This window comes from Sander vitreus, chromosome 17 (assembly GCF_031162955.1).
Source record: "Sander vitreus isolate 19-12246 chromosome 17, sanVit1, whole genome shotgun sequence".
NCBI classification, from domain to species: Eukaryota; Metazoa; Chordata; class Actinopteri; order Perciformes; family Percidae; genus Sander; species Sander vitreus.
Window position 1 is genome coordinate 25,325,626 of NC_135871.1, and position 14,326 is coordinate 25,339,951.

General features: G+C 41.0%; 1 protein-coding gene across 4 annotated transcripts in view; it reads left to right on the plus strand.

The window, feature by feature from the left end:
- Window positions 1-14,326, plus strand: part of wdpcp (WD repeat containing planar cell polarity effector) — a 79,859-nt gene that overhangs the window by 52,296 nt on the left and 13,237 nt on the right. For 2 of the 4 annotated variants that reach the window (XM_078273295.1, XM_078273294.1), the window contains exons 11-14: window positions 1,754-1,942; window positions 2,029-2,152; window positions 3,241-3,304; window positions 11,700-11,799. In XM_078273295.1, the coding sequence (XP_078129421.1) occupies window positions 1,754-1,942; window positions 2,029-2,152; window positions 3,241-3,304; window positions 11,700-11,799 (477 nt within the window). The remainder of the gene's footprint in view (window positions 1-1,753; window positions 1,943-2,028; window positions 2,153-3,240; window positions 3,305-11,699; window positions 11,800-14,326) is intronic. The other 2 variants (XR_013503356.1, XR_013503355.1) reach the window with 1 other exon arrangement.

Here is a 14,326-nt window from a genome sequence, read left to right on the forward strand (position 1 = left end):
CTGTCATTATGCTTTGAGTTGAACTCTTTGTAAGTAGTTTTGTCTCTAAAGTCATGTTGACGGAGCAGAGTATGAGTACTGCTGTTTGTTCGTGCTGCTGCTGGTCTTGTTGTTGTGTGTCTACTGTGACGCTGACCTGAGCTGGTCAAATACGTTCGTGTAGACAGGTGTGGAAGAGAAGTGACTTGTCCTTGCCACCACAATGATCCATTGTCTCTGCTTAGAGTTAGCTTAGAGCAGACGTTAACACCCAACTCAAGGACCTCTACACACACACACACACACACACACACACACACACACACACACACACACACAAACGTATACACAGACAAACTGCACTACGCTCAGCTGATGTATTAGCCACATTAGCCCACTCTTAAGGGGATTTGGGGGCTTGCTAATTGCCAGCTTGTCATTTTAATTGCTCGAACACCACCCTTCCCACACACACACACACACACACACACACACACACACACAGTCATGCATGCAAACAACTTTTTCAATTAATTGGACAAGAGTCAGTGGTGACTTTGTCTGGCCCATTGACAGTACTGCTGTCAGTGATCACCTTCACTCAGAACTGTGCCACCAGCTATGTCCAAATATTGTTTAGTGAATGTTTAAGCTAGATTATGTTGTGCTGTGAAAAATGTCACATCAAGTTTGAATTTACAGAAAAGTACAACTACAGTAGTCATTTGTGGCAACATGCATTTGAGTTTGGTGGTTTGGCTCTGCTCCTCTATGGCACATCCAAGTTGCACCATCGTTATCAAGTCACAATGGACAATAATCACCCCTGTCATTCAACACCTTCACTTCCCGTATGTGTGCTCGATAAAGCCACAAACGCACATACACCTTTGCCCTTTTATACACAGAACGAGACACCTCTACTGCCAGGAAAGGGTACAAAACCTGGTCCTTCCATTATTCAGCATCCTAATGTGCTCACACACACACACACAAACAAAAGCATAATCAATCACCTCTGGTCAAAAGGCATAATCAGTTGTGGCATTTCTCTCATATGCTCAATGTTTTTCAGATGTAATTAAATAGATGGTGATGAGGAGATAAACACACACACCAGGGATTAAACAGATGTATTGATTGACAAGTCAATGTCAGTTTTACCAATCTAGTGGTGCTTTAGAGTTTAGACCGATCCATTGGACACTTACTTAGCTTAACTAAGTGCTTCAAGAATATTCTGCATGATAACACACAGCAAGGACTATTTTGCCCTTCTGTTTTCAAGCCTTTGGAAAATCTTTTACCTTTTAAGCCTTTTACAGAAATAAGGAAAATTTTAAATTGTTGTTTCAGCAGCGTTTCTGCACATTTAAACTCAGATATTAGTAAATAGGAATATAATTGAACATCAGTGCTGTGTAGTCACTAAATATAAAAAAAATGATTCAATATTATACAATTAAATTAAATAAGACCAAATCAAATTAAATATAGAAAAACAATGAATAACAAAATGAACTAACTTTCTTTTGATGGCCAGATGGTTTGACATGTGGATGGATTGACTTATTTGTATACACATACATCAGGTGATACGACCAGAGAGGAGGGCTTCATCTATAAATGTTATATAATTTTAGCAAAGCATAGCTTTCTAACTGTCACAGAGATGGATGAGATCCTGGTACATTTTGATCTTTTTGATCTGTTCTTTGCTTTTGCTTTATTTCATGTAATAATAAACTAAAACCAAACTGCCTCCATGTGACAGGAGCTCTGACTAGAGGCCAGATGGGTCCTAGGGAGCTGCTGCAGCAGCGGCTGCGATGTGGCCAGGTCAGAGAGGCGCTGGGCATCCTGGAGGCCATGGACTGGAGCATCATGGGGGATGAATGCTACCGAGGCCTGAGCTCAGTCACCAACCACCTGCTGAGGCTGGAGCTGAACGCAGAGAGAGAGGGTGGGTCTCACTTTGTGAGGCACACGTCTACTAAAACCCTGCATGTATGTTATTGTTATTTATTCATTTTTCTGTTCTGTCTGTAGCCCAACTAGAAGCAACTCTGGGTGTGTTTTATGCCCCACCTGCTCCTCTCTCTGATGTGGTGATACTGGAGTACAGGGAGCCAATCAGCAAGTGTGCCCGCCGCTTTTTTCACCACCTTCTCAGGTAACGCCATATACCCTGTGCTGTTGCTGTGGTCCTAATTTGATCTTCTGAAGGAGACATTTGTTTTGCATCTTCAGGGTGGGTCAAAGGGCAAGGTCTATATTAGAGCTAAATATATTAGATTTAAATACATACATATGGAGGAACAGTCTGTTCCTCCATCAGGCTACAGATCAGTAATTATCTGATCAATGACGGCTGCCTCTTTTGATGAAAACTCTACATACTCAAATGAACAGACTATTTTTAAGGCATTACCAGAACATTTTATTGGGTGCAGAATCAGAATAAGAAATACCGTCCAAAAAAGGTCTTTGTGGAGATGACATCCATCGCAGATACAATTTAATACTGGGTATTTGCCGCTCACTATTGCTATTTAAAAAATTCTAAAAAGGAAATAGCTTTTGAATTTCATCCTGCACACTGATGCAGCTTTGAGTCATTCACCTTGCGTGCACCTGTTTAGACTGTTGTTTCATTTTCCCTTCTGCCATGAGAGCCTTTTGAAATGCCTGTTTGACTGAAATAGACCCTGTTGTTCCCACACACTGCTGCTTACTGCTCTCCATCCTGCAATTACCTCCCATTTCCATCTCTCTTTCTTTCTTCTTTCCTGTAGCAGAGCTGGAGCGTTGTTTGGCATCCCTACTCCTCTCCTCTCTTATCACCCACCTGCATTCTTTTTCTCTCCATCAACATCAAATGAAGGAAGCCCCCCACACCTCCTCTCTCTGCTTGTGTTTGTTTGTTTCATGTTGGCTCTAGACAGGAAAAGTTGAGGTGTTTTGTACTGGGAGATACAGCTCTCTCTCTTTCTCCCTCCCAGCTTTTATTCTGGATAATAGGACGAGGACTAGCTCGTACTCTCAGTTCAATTATTGCCAGTTTTGTGTGTAGAGGTGTGTGTGGGTCGAGGTGTGTGTTTGTGTGCAGACCGAAGGAAGGAGGAAATATGTGGGCCTACTTCTGACTTTTCCCTCTATAAATTTTAATTCAAAGCATGTATTTTTAGATTGATGATTGTTTTTCTTTCTAGTCAGGATGTTGTCGTGTTTCCTCTTCAACTTTCTCCACTTTCTCCGCAGACACCAGCGCTTAGAGAAGGCCTTCCTCCTCGCCATAGATTTAGAAGCCAGAGATTTATTCATGGTGAGTGGAAAGTAAATTTCTCTCTTGAAAAAGTGTGACACACTTTGACAAAAAGGTTACTGGCGTTATAGTGAAATCCACGATGGGGTCTTTTGAAGACAGTCCGTCCAGGATATTTGTAATCTTGAAAAATGAACAATTTAATTCAATTGAACAGCGAATATAATGAAAGGAAAATGAGACAATCTCTCATGGCCAAAACTTTAGCAAAAAGCATCATCCATCCATCCATTTTACATTGCTTATCCAGGTCCAGGTTGCATTCATTTAATTAATTATACTATTAGCAGTTATTGTTGTACTGTATACTGCTGGGAAGTACAAAAAATAATATAAAAAAAAATTATATAATGAAAACTAATGATTGCTCATATTGTCTCTACTGGTTTTGATTTGGCCGGTATGATCATGAAACATATTAAATTGCATTCTATGTAGTGTTAGAAAGGTCTTAAAAAGTCTTCAATTTACCGTTTAAAATGAACGCTCAGGCAGGTAAGGTAGGGGAAATATGGAAACTCATCTGATAGGCTGGGACACAAATTTATCCATGCATATTTTGTTGAAGCTATATAATGGTTTTTATTCACAAGATTTGAAGAATATGCTTGCAAATGTAGCCAGCACCTCAGTACCAGAACCCATGAGGATCAGGCGATACTTAATCAAAAACTGTGTTCTACTGTTAAATAGGTTTCTTTTGCCATTTTTGACTTTATTGAAGTGCTTGACAGTAAAGATACACACAGGAAATTTCAAGAAAGAGAAAGGTGTAACATACAGTTTTTATATAAGTGTACTCCAGCTTAATTGTTCAGTGGCTGTTGTACTTACTTTTATTTTCACATGACTTGTAAGTGTGTGTGTGTGTGTGTGTGTGTGTGTGTGTGTGTGTGTGTGTGTGTGTGTGTGTGTGTGCACGTGCGTGCGTGGCATGTCAGAGAGCAGGTGTGATCTCAGTATGGGCCCCTATCTTTTCACAACCTCCATGGTCTTGGCTCGGCCTTTTCCTCTCCTCTCATCTTCCCTCTAACTTGCTCTTTCTTCCACTCCACGCTGAAATGCTCTTCTATGTGTTTGACCCCCTTTTTCATGAGGCCCCCTTTGCTCCATGCTTCACCAACACCCATACACACATACACACACACACACACACACACACACACACACACACACACACACACACACACACTCTTGCTCCCTCAATCACACTGATAGCACTGGTTCCAATTACCTCCCCACTAAGTAGTGCTGCTGGGAAGCCGAATTGAAAAGGTGGAGTCGAGCCTGTGGACCTTGAAAGAGTGCAAAGGAAGGAGGGGTGCAGAGAGGCGAGGAGGGGGGTAGTGGTGTGGATGGAAAGCTATATGACAAACGCAAAAAAAGAGAAAAGAAGCAGGGCCTTACTCTGTCACTTTGGAGGTGTCGAGATGAGGGAGGAGGAAAAGAAGGAAACAGAGGATGAGCACAGAGATGGAGGTGGAATCATATCTGCAAATAATCCTCAGCGTTGGGTTTGAACTGATTTCGTGTCAGCTACATCAGGACAAACTGAGCTGTCAACAAAGCAGTCTGGTCCAAAACTAATTTGCAGTTACAGTGATTATTCCCATAGAGATAAACATGTATATTCATGTTCTGTCTGTACACTAGCTTGTCAAAATCCTTGTCTTTATGTTAATAATTAACTCTTCCCAAAACTTAGAATTTGGTTTGTTCTCTTTTAAATTTCTTTCCCGACATATTCAAAGGAAAGAATAACATTTCAGGAATTGTGAAATTCTTCTTCTTAAGTCCTTCATATTTTGTGTTAAGTTATTGACCATGAAAGTGAAAAGTGACAAATTTAATTAGAATTACTACTTTTTCACAGATGACATTATGTTTTTAAGAACTTTTTGTTTGTGGCACAATCGGAAAATGACCCTACTAATCATAAGCAACCGTTTTAGGCACAGTAAACTACAAACGTCCACACGTACCAAAACAATCTTTTTTTTACCCGCCTTCCCTGGATTCGTTTCAAGGATTTTTGCATCCATACGTATCCAGGCGCTACTTCATATTCAAGGCCTATAGGCGGCGCTGTTTCTGCTACAGAAATTCACCAAAACACGGAGAAGAAGAGTTAACTTCCCATCATAAAATGACTAGCTAGACTAACGTTCGGACTATAATAACTTTCACCACTCCTCATTTTATAAAGGCCTCCGCAAGGAAACGTGTCTTTGTTTACATTGTATAATGTGCTGTTGGATTGCTTTTTATTTTGCAATTCTGTCTGCCACTAGCTAGGCAGTCAAACAAACATCAATGATCCAATGTCTTTTTGATAATCTCAACGTTTTTCTTGCAGTAGCTTTTCTACAATAAACCGTGGTAAAAGTTACAATAATCCGTTCAAAGAGTTGATAAGCAGACAGATTAGCTAGCTAGCTTCCACTTTATAAACGGCTAGCTAACCATAGCAGCTAACGTTAACGTTACGACGCTGCTGTAGCGGTCAGCTACTTTAGCGGTCAGCTACTTTAGCGATGTTTAACGTTAGCTACATAACGTTAGCAATATATCTTGTGTAGAATCCAGGACTGGCAGAGCAGAGGGAAGTGTCAGGGAGCAGAGACAAACTATTTAGCTAGATGAAGTGAGCTGCTTTGACCATTGAGATAGGATATGCTCGCTTAGCTTCACCGCAGTCGTGTGTGGCCGTGCACTAGTGCGGGACTGCGGGTAAGAGGTCGAGGGGTGTGGCGATGACATCATCGATACGATAAATATCCAGACGAAGCCAAAAGAGAGCCGTTTTTGAATTTTTTCACCCTGGGACCCGGTTTTAAAAAAGTGCGTTTTCAGGCAGTGCGTTTACTGGATTTGTGTGGACGAGGGGCCCAAACGATGCTAAAAATGTGCGTTTGCTCCAAAAAGTGTCTCCGTGTGGATGGCCCCTTAGACTGTCTCACAGGGATTTTGATCACTACAGTACTTGATCTTAAAGCCAAATATTGTGTGAAGTTGGTGTGATGATTGGTGTGAAACTGTCCAGTGGTTCTTCACATTGCATGACCAAAACTACAAAACCTCCAATTAAGAGCCAATTCACTTGTCCATTTCAGTTCAGTTTGACAACTATGTGTCCCCCTCCTGTGGCTCTAATACTACATATGACAGCCAGCAGATGTTTTTATTTTATTTCCTGTTTTAAATCAAACCACATGTGTGTTAATTCCGAACAGGGGACATCTTTCCAAGCTCTTCTTGCATGCAAACATATATTTTTCTATTTACTCTTATACATTTTATACAAATTTATGAGACATTATTAGAAAGCATTTGTGAACCCTTTTGCGGTGACCATTATGGCAATCCATATATATCTGACTCACCAAACACAACAGATAATTGCAAATACTTCTCATCCTAGATCTGCAACAAAGTTAATTCTCACTCACAACGAGCACTTTCTTGCCTCAGCGACCAAGAGAGCAGCAACTCATCACCTGAAAAGAGCGACAAAGAGAAAGAAAAATGGGACATTGACATTTCACCCCTTGCTCTGTCCTTCACTCTAATTAGGTTGTGTTGTTGCTTTAACCTGCTGGTCAGCTGATTGATTTGATGGTGGCGAGGTTATTGAGGGCAACCCCCACCTTCATCCAACTCTTTCTAACTTCCAAACTTGCCCACAGAACTCAATAACGCACCATCGACTTGATAAAATGCTCACACACACATACATACATACTGTAGCTAACACCCTCACCTCTTCTTGAAATGCCCAGCATGATACACCCCCCTCTATCACCACCAGACCCCCAACCCTTCAAGCCCCATTGTCTCCCAGCTAACAATAGAGGCCCTTCAAGCCTTTAAAAAAAGAAAAGAAACCTTTTGTCAAAATGAAACACTTTAGTGTTGGGCTAAATTGAGGGGGAGGAGGAATTGGTGGTAGGGGGGTGTTTTGGCGGAGGTGGAGGTTGGGGGATGTATGTAGAGGTAGTAGCAGGGGGTTACTGAGTCGTTTGCATTTTTTTTTCTTCATAATTGCCGCTGTTCTGTAGCTCCCTAATTAGCCTTTGATAATGAGTTGATAATGTAACCAATTAGGTCATTCGTCAGCCTCGTCAAGCTGACGACAAGTTTTTTTTTCTCTGCCTCCTTCCCCTTTCTCTTCTTCTTCTTCTCCTTGGCTCTTGATGAAACTTGTTAATTAAATCAAATTGTGTGATAGCTGAATCTGATGCCGGCTCTTTTCTTCCCCAGTGAGGGCTTGTACTGTTTCTTGTTAGATACGCTAGCAGTAAGGCAAGCTGCGTCTGTTGGGTTCACCTCCTATCTTCCTCCCCTATCTGGCGCCGGGCTTGGCGGTGCTGGAGGAGCAGAAGGAGGAAGTAGCGCACGTCTTGGCAATAAGCTCATTGTTGTCGCTTAGATGAGTAATTAGAGTTATTTAAACATTAAGTCCTTAACACCTATCTGATAGAACTGTTAGTCAAGCACAAAGCTCCTGGATAACAGGTGGGTCAGAAAATGTGTGTGTATGTGTTTGCAAGTTGAGCAAATGGGCTCATGTCCAGGGATTATGACGGCTGTTAATTAGTGAATGTGTATTTTTATGTTTGCTTGTGCCTATGTGTCCAGTCTCCTTGCCAATATTTGATTTGACTCTGTTGTTGGCAAAGAAAAATTCCACCCTAAAACATGTCAGTACCTAAAAAAAAATCTTAACTACTTTGAATTTCTGGGACTAATTGTTATTGGTGTATATTTGTTATTCCTGGGGATGTGACACTTGTCTGATATATTTCCAAGGGTTGCAATGAAGCCTGAAAACTTCAAAAGTAATTATCAGGATTTGATGTCCGTCCCTCAAAATCAAAGAGCAAAGGTTTCTCTCTAGAGCCGCCTTTTGTTGCTGATATTTTAATAATAGTAACAACATTTGCAAAATATATACCAAGATTTATACCTGAGCAAAATCCCAGGTAAACATTATTTTTGCTTGTTGTCAAGAAAGCCCTCACGTGGAATTTGCTGAAGAAAAACGCTACTTAAGACTATACAAAAAATATGTTAAATACTGTATATATGCCTAAAAGATGTAACCCGTTACATATGTAATTTAAAGGCCCTGTTTCTTTACCCATGTTGCCCATAACTCACTTCGCTTGAAAAAAAGAAAAAAGTACACTGACATAGAGATCAGTGGCCAGTAAATATACAGTAGTGCATTAACCACAAGATGTGTTTTTTTCCATATTCTGCTGTTGCTGCTATAACAATATTCCTATAACCCTCTGCACCTCCACCTCTCTACACCAAGTGCAACAAGTTGTTTACCATTCTCTGTAAAAACTTCAAAGGCAAATACACCAAGATCACAAATAATAATCACAGTATAGCTCCAGGGGTGCCGTACAGGTTTTGCAGGTATTAAAGTATTACAGCATGAAACTTTCTAAAGGAAGAATTTTTCTTTTAAATTGACCCAACCTTCCAACGATCATGTCCACATACAGAGGTCAGAAATCCAGATAGTTAGACTCTATATAGACTCTATACATGCATCAACTATACGTTATTCTGTGCACATAGTGCCATTAAAAAAGTGTAAATCCACACTAAATGTTCGTAAGAATGTTTGTACTTCCCGATGCTGTTTGACAGTAACCCACAGACTGCAAACATTCAGACATGATCCTGTCTATTAATGTGTCATAAATGCTGCTGTGTGCCAGTTAACCTAATCCCTCATTTATTTGGAGGTAACCCAAATATCAGTCAATATCGGGCTCTTAGTGTCCACCACCACACCCCCACCCCACTCTCTCTCCTCCCTAAAAATTGCCCACTAAAACACCCCTCTTTATCAGGCGCTGCAACCCCTAAAGCTCTTATATAAATAAGATTAGTGTCGCGTTTGAGCGTCTGGGAATAAGAGGTGTAATATCTGATGGTTTTATATGCAGTATTATTGTTATCCCTTCTTAGTCGGGCTGATTCTCCTCTCACGCTCTCTCTCTCTCTCTCTCTCTCTCTCTCTCTCTCTCTCTCTCTCTCTCTCTCTCTTAGTTCTCAGTTTGTCTCTCCCTCTCATTCTCGTTTGTTCATTCGTTTATTCTTTCTCTGGGTCCCTCTTTCAAGATTCAGACAGTATTATGAGGAGCTAAGCTGGAATAAAGCGCCCCGGCATCAAATGTTCATATTGTTCTGGTCTGTCTGTCATACAATCTCTCTCTTCCTGCTGCTGTCTCTCTACCATAAAAAAAACCCTTGTTGTGAATTTTGCCTTCTTCACGTCTTTTATGTCTTGTTCACCATCTCTCTCACTGCTCTCACACCTCACTGTCATTTCACTGTAATGCCTCCTCTTCTCCTCGCCTATTTTAATCTTCTGCTACTCTGTTTGTTATCAATTAGGAAGCCTCACTCATATCTAATTGAGGGGCCATGTCCTCGTTCACAGCGGCTGAATTAGCCACCTCAGTCCTGGGAGCCGATTTAGGTTCTTTTGAGGCCATTTTGTTGTCGGCCATTTTCACATTTCCTCCTAACTCCTCGCCACAGAGGGCAGGCACCACACTGTAATTACCCAATCTGTTCCCATTCATACTCTTCAATTTCAGCACCTACCTCTCTTATTCTCTTATACTCCCCCTCTTTCCCTGCCTCAATCCCTCTCTGCTCCCCACCTCTTTTGGAAACCAGCAACCCCCTCTTTTTTTCCCTCTGGGTGTACAAAAGCTGGGTTACAATATGGGGGTATTAGGGCCGGGTGCAGGCTCAGCTGGGGGCTGGCTTTAGCCAGCTGAGGGTTATCCATGGCGAGCCCTGAGTCACGTCACTGATGTCCTGTGATGTCGCTGAGGCGGAAGACTTTTCTTAAAACGCTGTACCCTTTGATGGGCCCTCAGGCCCTGCACTCAGCCTGAGAAAACCCTGCAACCCTGAGTAGCCCCTCGTTGGGTGCCAGGATGATGGTGTAATTCACTCCCTTTTTCATCAATTTCAGAGGTTGAGTGTTGCAAAAATTCTGTAGTGTTTTTTTCCTTCTTTTTCAAATAAAAAGTGATACCTCTGTCATTTTTTTTCACAACGTATAGTTTTAATTGTTTTCACTTATACTCATGCATTATCCACATTATGTATATTCAGTTCCTTCTGAGGCATCCTGCTCTCCACTCAAAGCGACTGGGAGCTGACCAGCACATTTTCAATCTTTACTGCTGGTTATTGACGGGCTCCACTGGACCAACTGTGGCAACATGCTGATTGTTATTGTTGAGGGTGTGTTTTTCATTTACTTCACAGCCGTTCTGGGGATTTAAATCAGTGACCTTTCTGACACAAGAGCAAGTTTCATACCATCATGCTGCAGCTCCAGTTTGCTTTTTAGACTGAGAAATGTGTAACTGTTGCTGGTCATTGGTATGGTTTAGATCATTATTGAGTCATCATTTGAGCACATCTCCTGATTGTTTTAGGTCCTCTGATTTAGCTGTTGTTACATGTCCATGTCAGGATACACTCTGTTTAAACTAAACCACTTTATCATCATAAAACATTATGAATTTGTTCAAATATTATAGGAGAATTATCTTTTCTAATCATTTTTAGTATGCATACTTATTTTCAGTATATTTAATTTTGTCACTTTTCCAGTGTGAACTACATACCCCAAACCTGTGTCCCTCACAGGACAATTCAGATTTTAATTGAATTGAGTCTGATTTGTTAAAACTACAGTTTATATAATTAATTTCAGTTTTTCAGGTATTTATATAGATGAATTGACCTCAGACTTGCTTGTAGCCAAGAGCACCTTAAAAACAGGAATAGCTGTCTGATGCAGTGTGGTTTTTAATGAATGTTATGGCAGCGTTGAGCTTTAAATCAGCCACTCTCAGACATCATTTAGCAATATTATCTCCTTTTATGGCCCTGCCAGACTCAAACAGAGAGATACAGAGGATACACGCTGTTTCCAATATTGTTGCAGGCTGATATAGTAATGTGCTCGGCTGGATATGTTTCTCTGTAAAGAGAGAATACCAGCATTTCTGAAAGGTGAATAGTCCCTTGCCTCCTCTCCCACTTTTGAAATGTGACAGATAACATCCTCCCTAGTTCAAAAACGGAGAGACGAGGGTGTGAGGGGGAGGGGGGCGCAAGCAGGCTGATTTCAAAGTTTTTGCAGGAACCGGCATTTCATCCAACCGGTGCTCTTTCTGATGTTGGGCTTCAAACGGCTAATTTTTTTCTGTCATTTCATCTGTTTCTTCCTTCTCCCGCCAAAACATCGCCCCCACCCCTCCCAAAAAAAAACCATTGTCATCGGAGCCTAGATTCATTTTAGATTAACGTTCACGTTTCTTTCTTTCTTGCATTTCCTTCAAAGGACCTCCATTATGTTGCCAGCGATAAGGGCGAGGTGGTGCTAGCGGATGTGGCCAAGAGGAAAGCTAATGAAATTGAGGCCCAGACCATTGCAGGCAACGGTAAGAAAATAATCACAATGTCTAACCAAAAAGATACCAAATGTGACTCGTTACTTCTCCTTACGTCTGAAATGGGAGGTGGACTCCTGATAACCTCAGTAACTCACCCACTCTGACACCCTTTTTTGATATCTAACACGAGGTATCGTCTCAGGCTCTCACTCTCTTTTAAAGAAAAATTACAATAGATCATGTTTGACCGAGTAATATTCATGCAAAATTCACACAACCTGTTGCCCTCAAAAATCATTTTATTGTGAGGATTAAAAGTGAGATACTGAAAACAGTTTGTATTACATGTTTGTAAAATTGAATACAAAGTGTAAAAATCAACTTGTGGTTCCACCTTAAGGTTCCGTATGTTTTTGTTGTTTTTTTAGCCCCCATATTAAATAAAAAGTGTTTTGATATAAAGTGTAAAGTGTTGAAAAACATAAGTATTTAAAATCAGACTACTGAAATGCATTACAACAAAGTTTTTTGGAGTAAACAGCCAGAGGAGGAAAACCAGCGAAGGCCCATTTTCTTTGTCATTACTTCAGGCTGTGCTGCTGCCCTTTGACAAATCCTCCCGAAAGCACATACCAGAGGGGATCAAGCTAGCTGAGTTCCTGATTACACACACACACACACACACACACACACACACACACACACACACACACACACACACACACACACACACACACACACACAATTCCTCACAGAGGCTTCAAGGGCCAACGGGTAGAAGCAGAAAACATTCAAATTTGTGAGGGAACTAGATGAACATGTCTGATGAGTCCTTCATTGGTGCTTAAAACACACCAAAAGGCTGTGTGTGTGTGTTGTGTGTGTTGTGTGTGGTGTATGTGTGTGTGTGTGTGTGTGTGTGTGTGTGTGTGTGTGTGTGTGTGTGTGTGTGTGTGTGTGTGTTCACAGACAACCAAATGAGGTGAGAGAGGTATTTAACTCCACTGTATAAGGTCAGACCCTTAAGGCTGAGTGTCTGTGTGTTTGTCGGTGAATGAAAATGAGCATATTTGTAACTATGAGGCCTGTTTGCATGCAGTTTCTTTTTCTTTTTTTCCTAATGTGATGCATAACACGCACACTCATAAGCCTCTTAATTATGTCCTAGATGATTTACCTCCATTACCTGCAGCATGTCCTATCCTTGGACAACGTTGATGCAGAGAAAGAGGGAGGAAGGGACAGTAGAGGGAAACAAAATGGGGATGATGGCAGGAAAAGAGGAAAGAAAGGAGGGCAGAAGAAAGGAGGAAAGAAAGACGAGGATAAAATAAAAATTGGGAAAAAACAGAAGGTTTGAGAAGGAAAGAAAAATAAATAAATGAAGAAAAGAACAAATTAAATAAGAATATGAATAAATAACAAACATTAAGAAATAAGAGAAAATTAAATGATGCAGTCTGTCCATTTTTGTTGTTTGTCCTGATCAGTTTACACAGCCTGCTATGAATTGAATGAACGTGTGTACATTCATGAGGAGGACTCAAAGTGGTGTTACAACTAGCTTACTGTGTGCTGCAGCTGTAAATTAGCCTGATGTTTCTATGGTGGAACATTTCAAAAGCACTGATGCTGTATGATGATGTATGCTATTAGGTTATTAACATTGTTTGCATTTGCCACAAACAATTACAAAACCATAATATAAATTTGTCATGGAAAACTGGTTTGTGTGTAATATGGAACAAATAAATGAGTCTCCACTGTAACTTTCTGTGTTTTGGATGAAGAAATATTGTTTTAACAACTTTACTGTTTTAATTCACTCTCACCGCTCTCATACTGTTGTTTTTAGCTGCTGTAAGCAGCTGTTTTCAGCTTAAAGAAAGTACTAATACTCTACTGTACACTACCTGCTCTGCACCAAACAGCAGACAGACACAGTTAGAGACTAGCTAATAGTGGAGTATGTAGCAGCTAAAGAGACAGATATTACCCTTTGGAAGGAGTTGGTGGAGACCAAAAACAGAGCTAAAAGAGAGAGAATATTGGACACACACATTAGACTCACATGCACCCATTAGCCATCAGCATGTTACATGGTAGATGGTGTGTGTGTGTGTGTGTGTGTGTGTGTGTGTGTGTGTGTGTGTGTGTGTGTGTGTGTGTGTGTGTGTGTGTGTGTGTGTGTGTGTGTGTGTGTGTGTGAGAGTGTGTGCTGCTGTACAGTTGTGCTTCAACATTCAGACAAGCCGGCAGAGCACATTAACGGAGCAAAAAAAACCAGGTCATAAATAATGAGTGTCTCGCTTCAAGCAGAGGGCTCCAGTGAACAGGTGTCTCGCTTTACACACACACACACACACACACACACACACACACACACACACACACACACACAGCCCTTGGCATGGCCGTCACACACCGACAGGATCAAATCATAAAAAACAGAAATGATAAGCTTATGAGGATTTAACCAGTGGCTCCCACCTTTTTGGCTTGTGACCCCTAAAAGGAAAAGCAGTTGTCCCTTGTCACGTTTCAGATGTCTTTGAGTTGTTAGCAGAGACTAAAC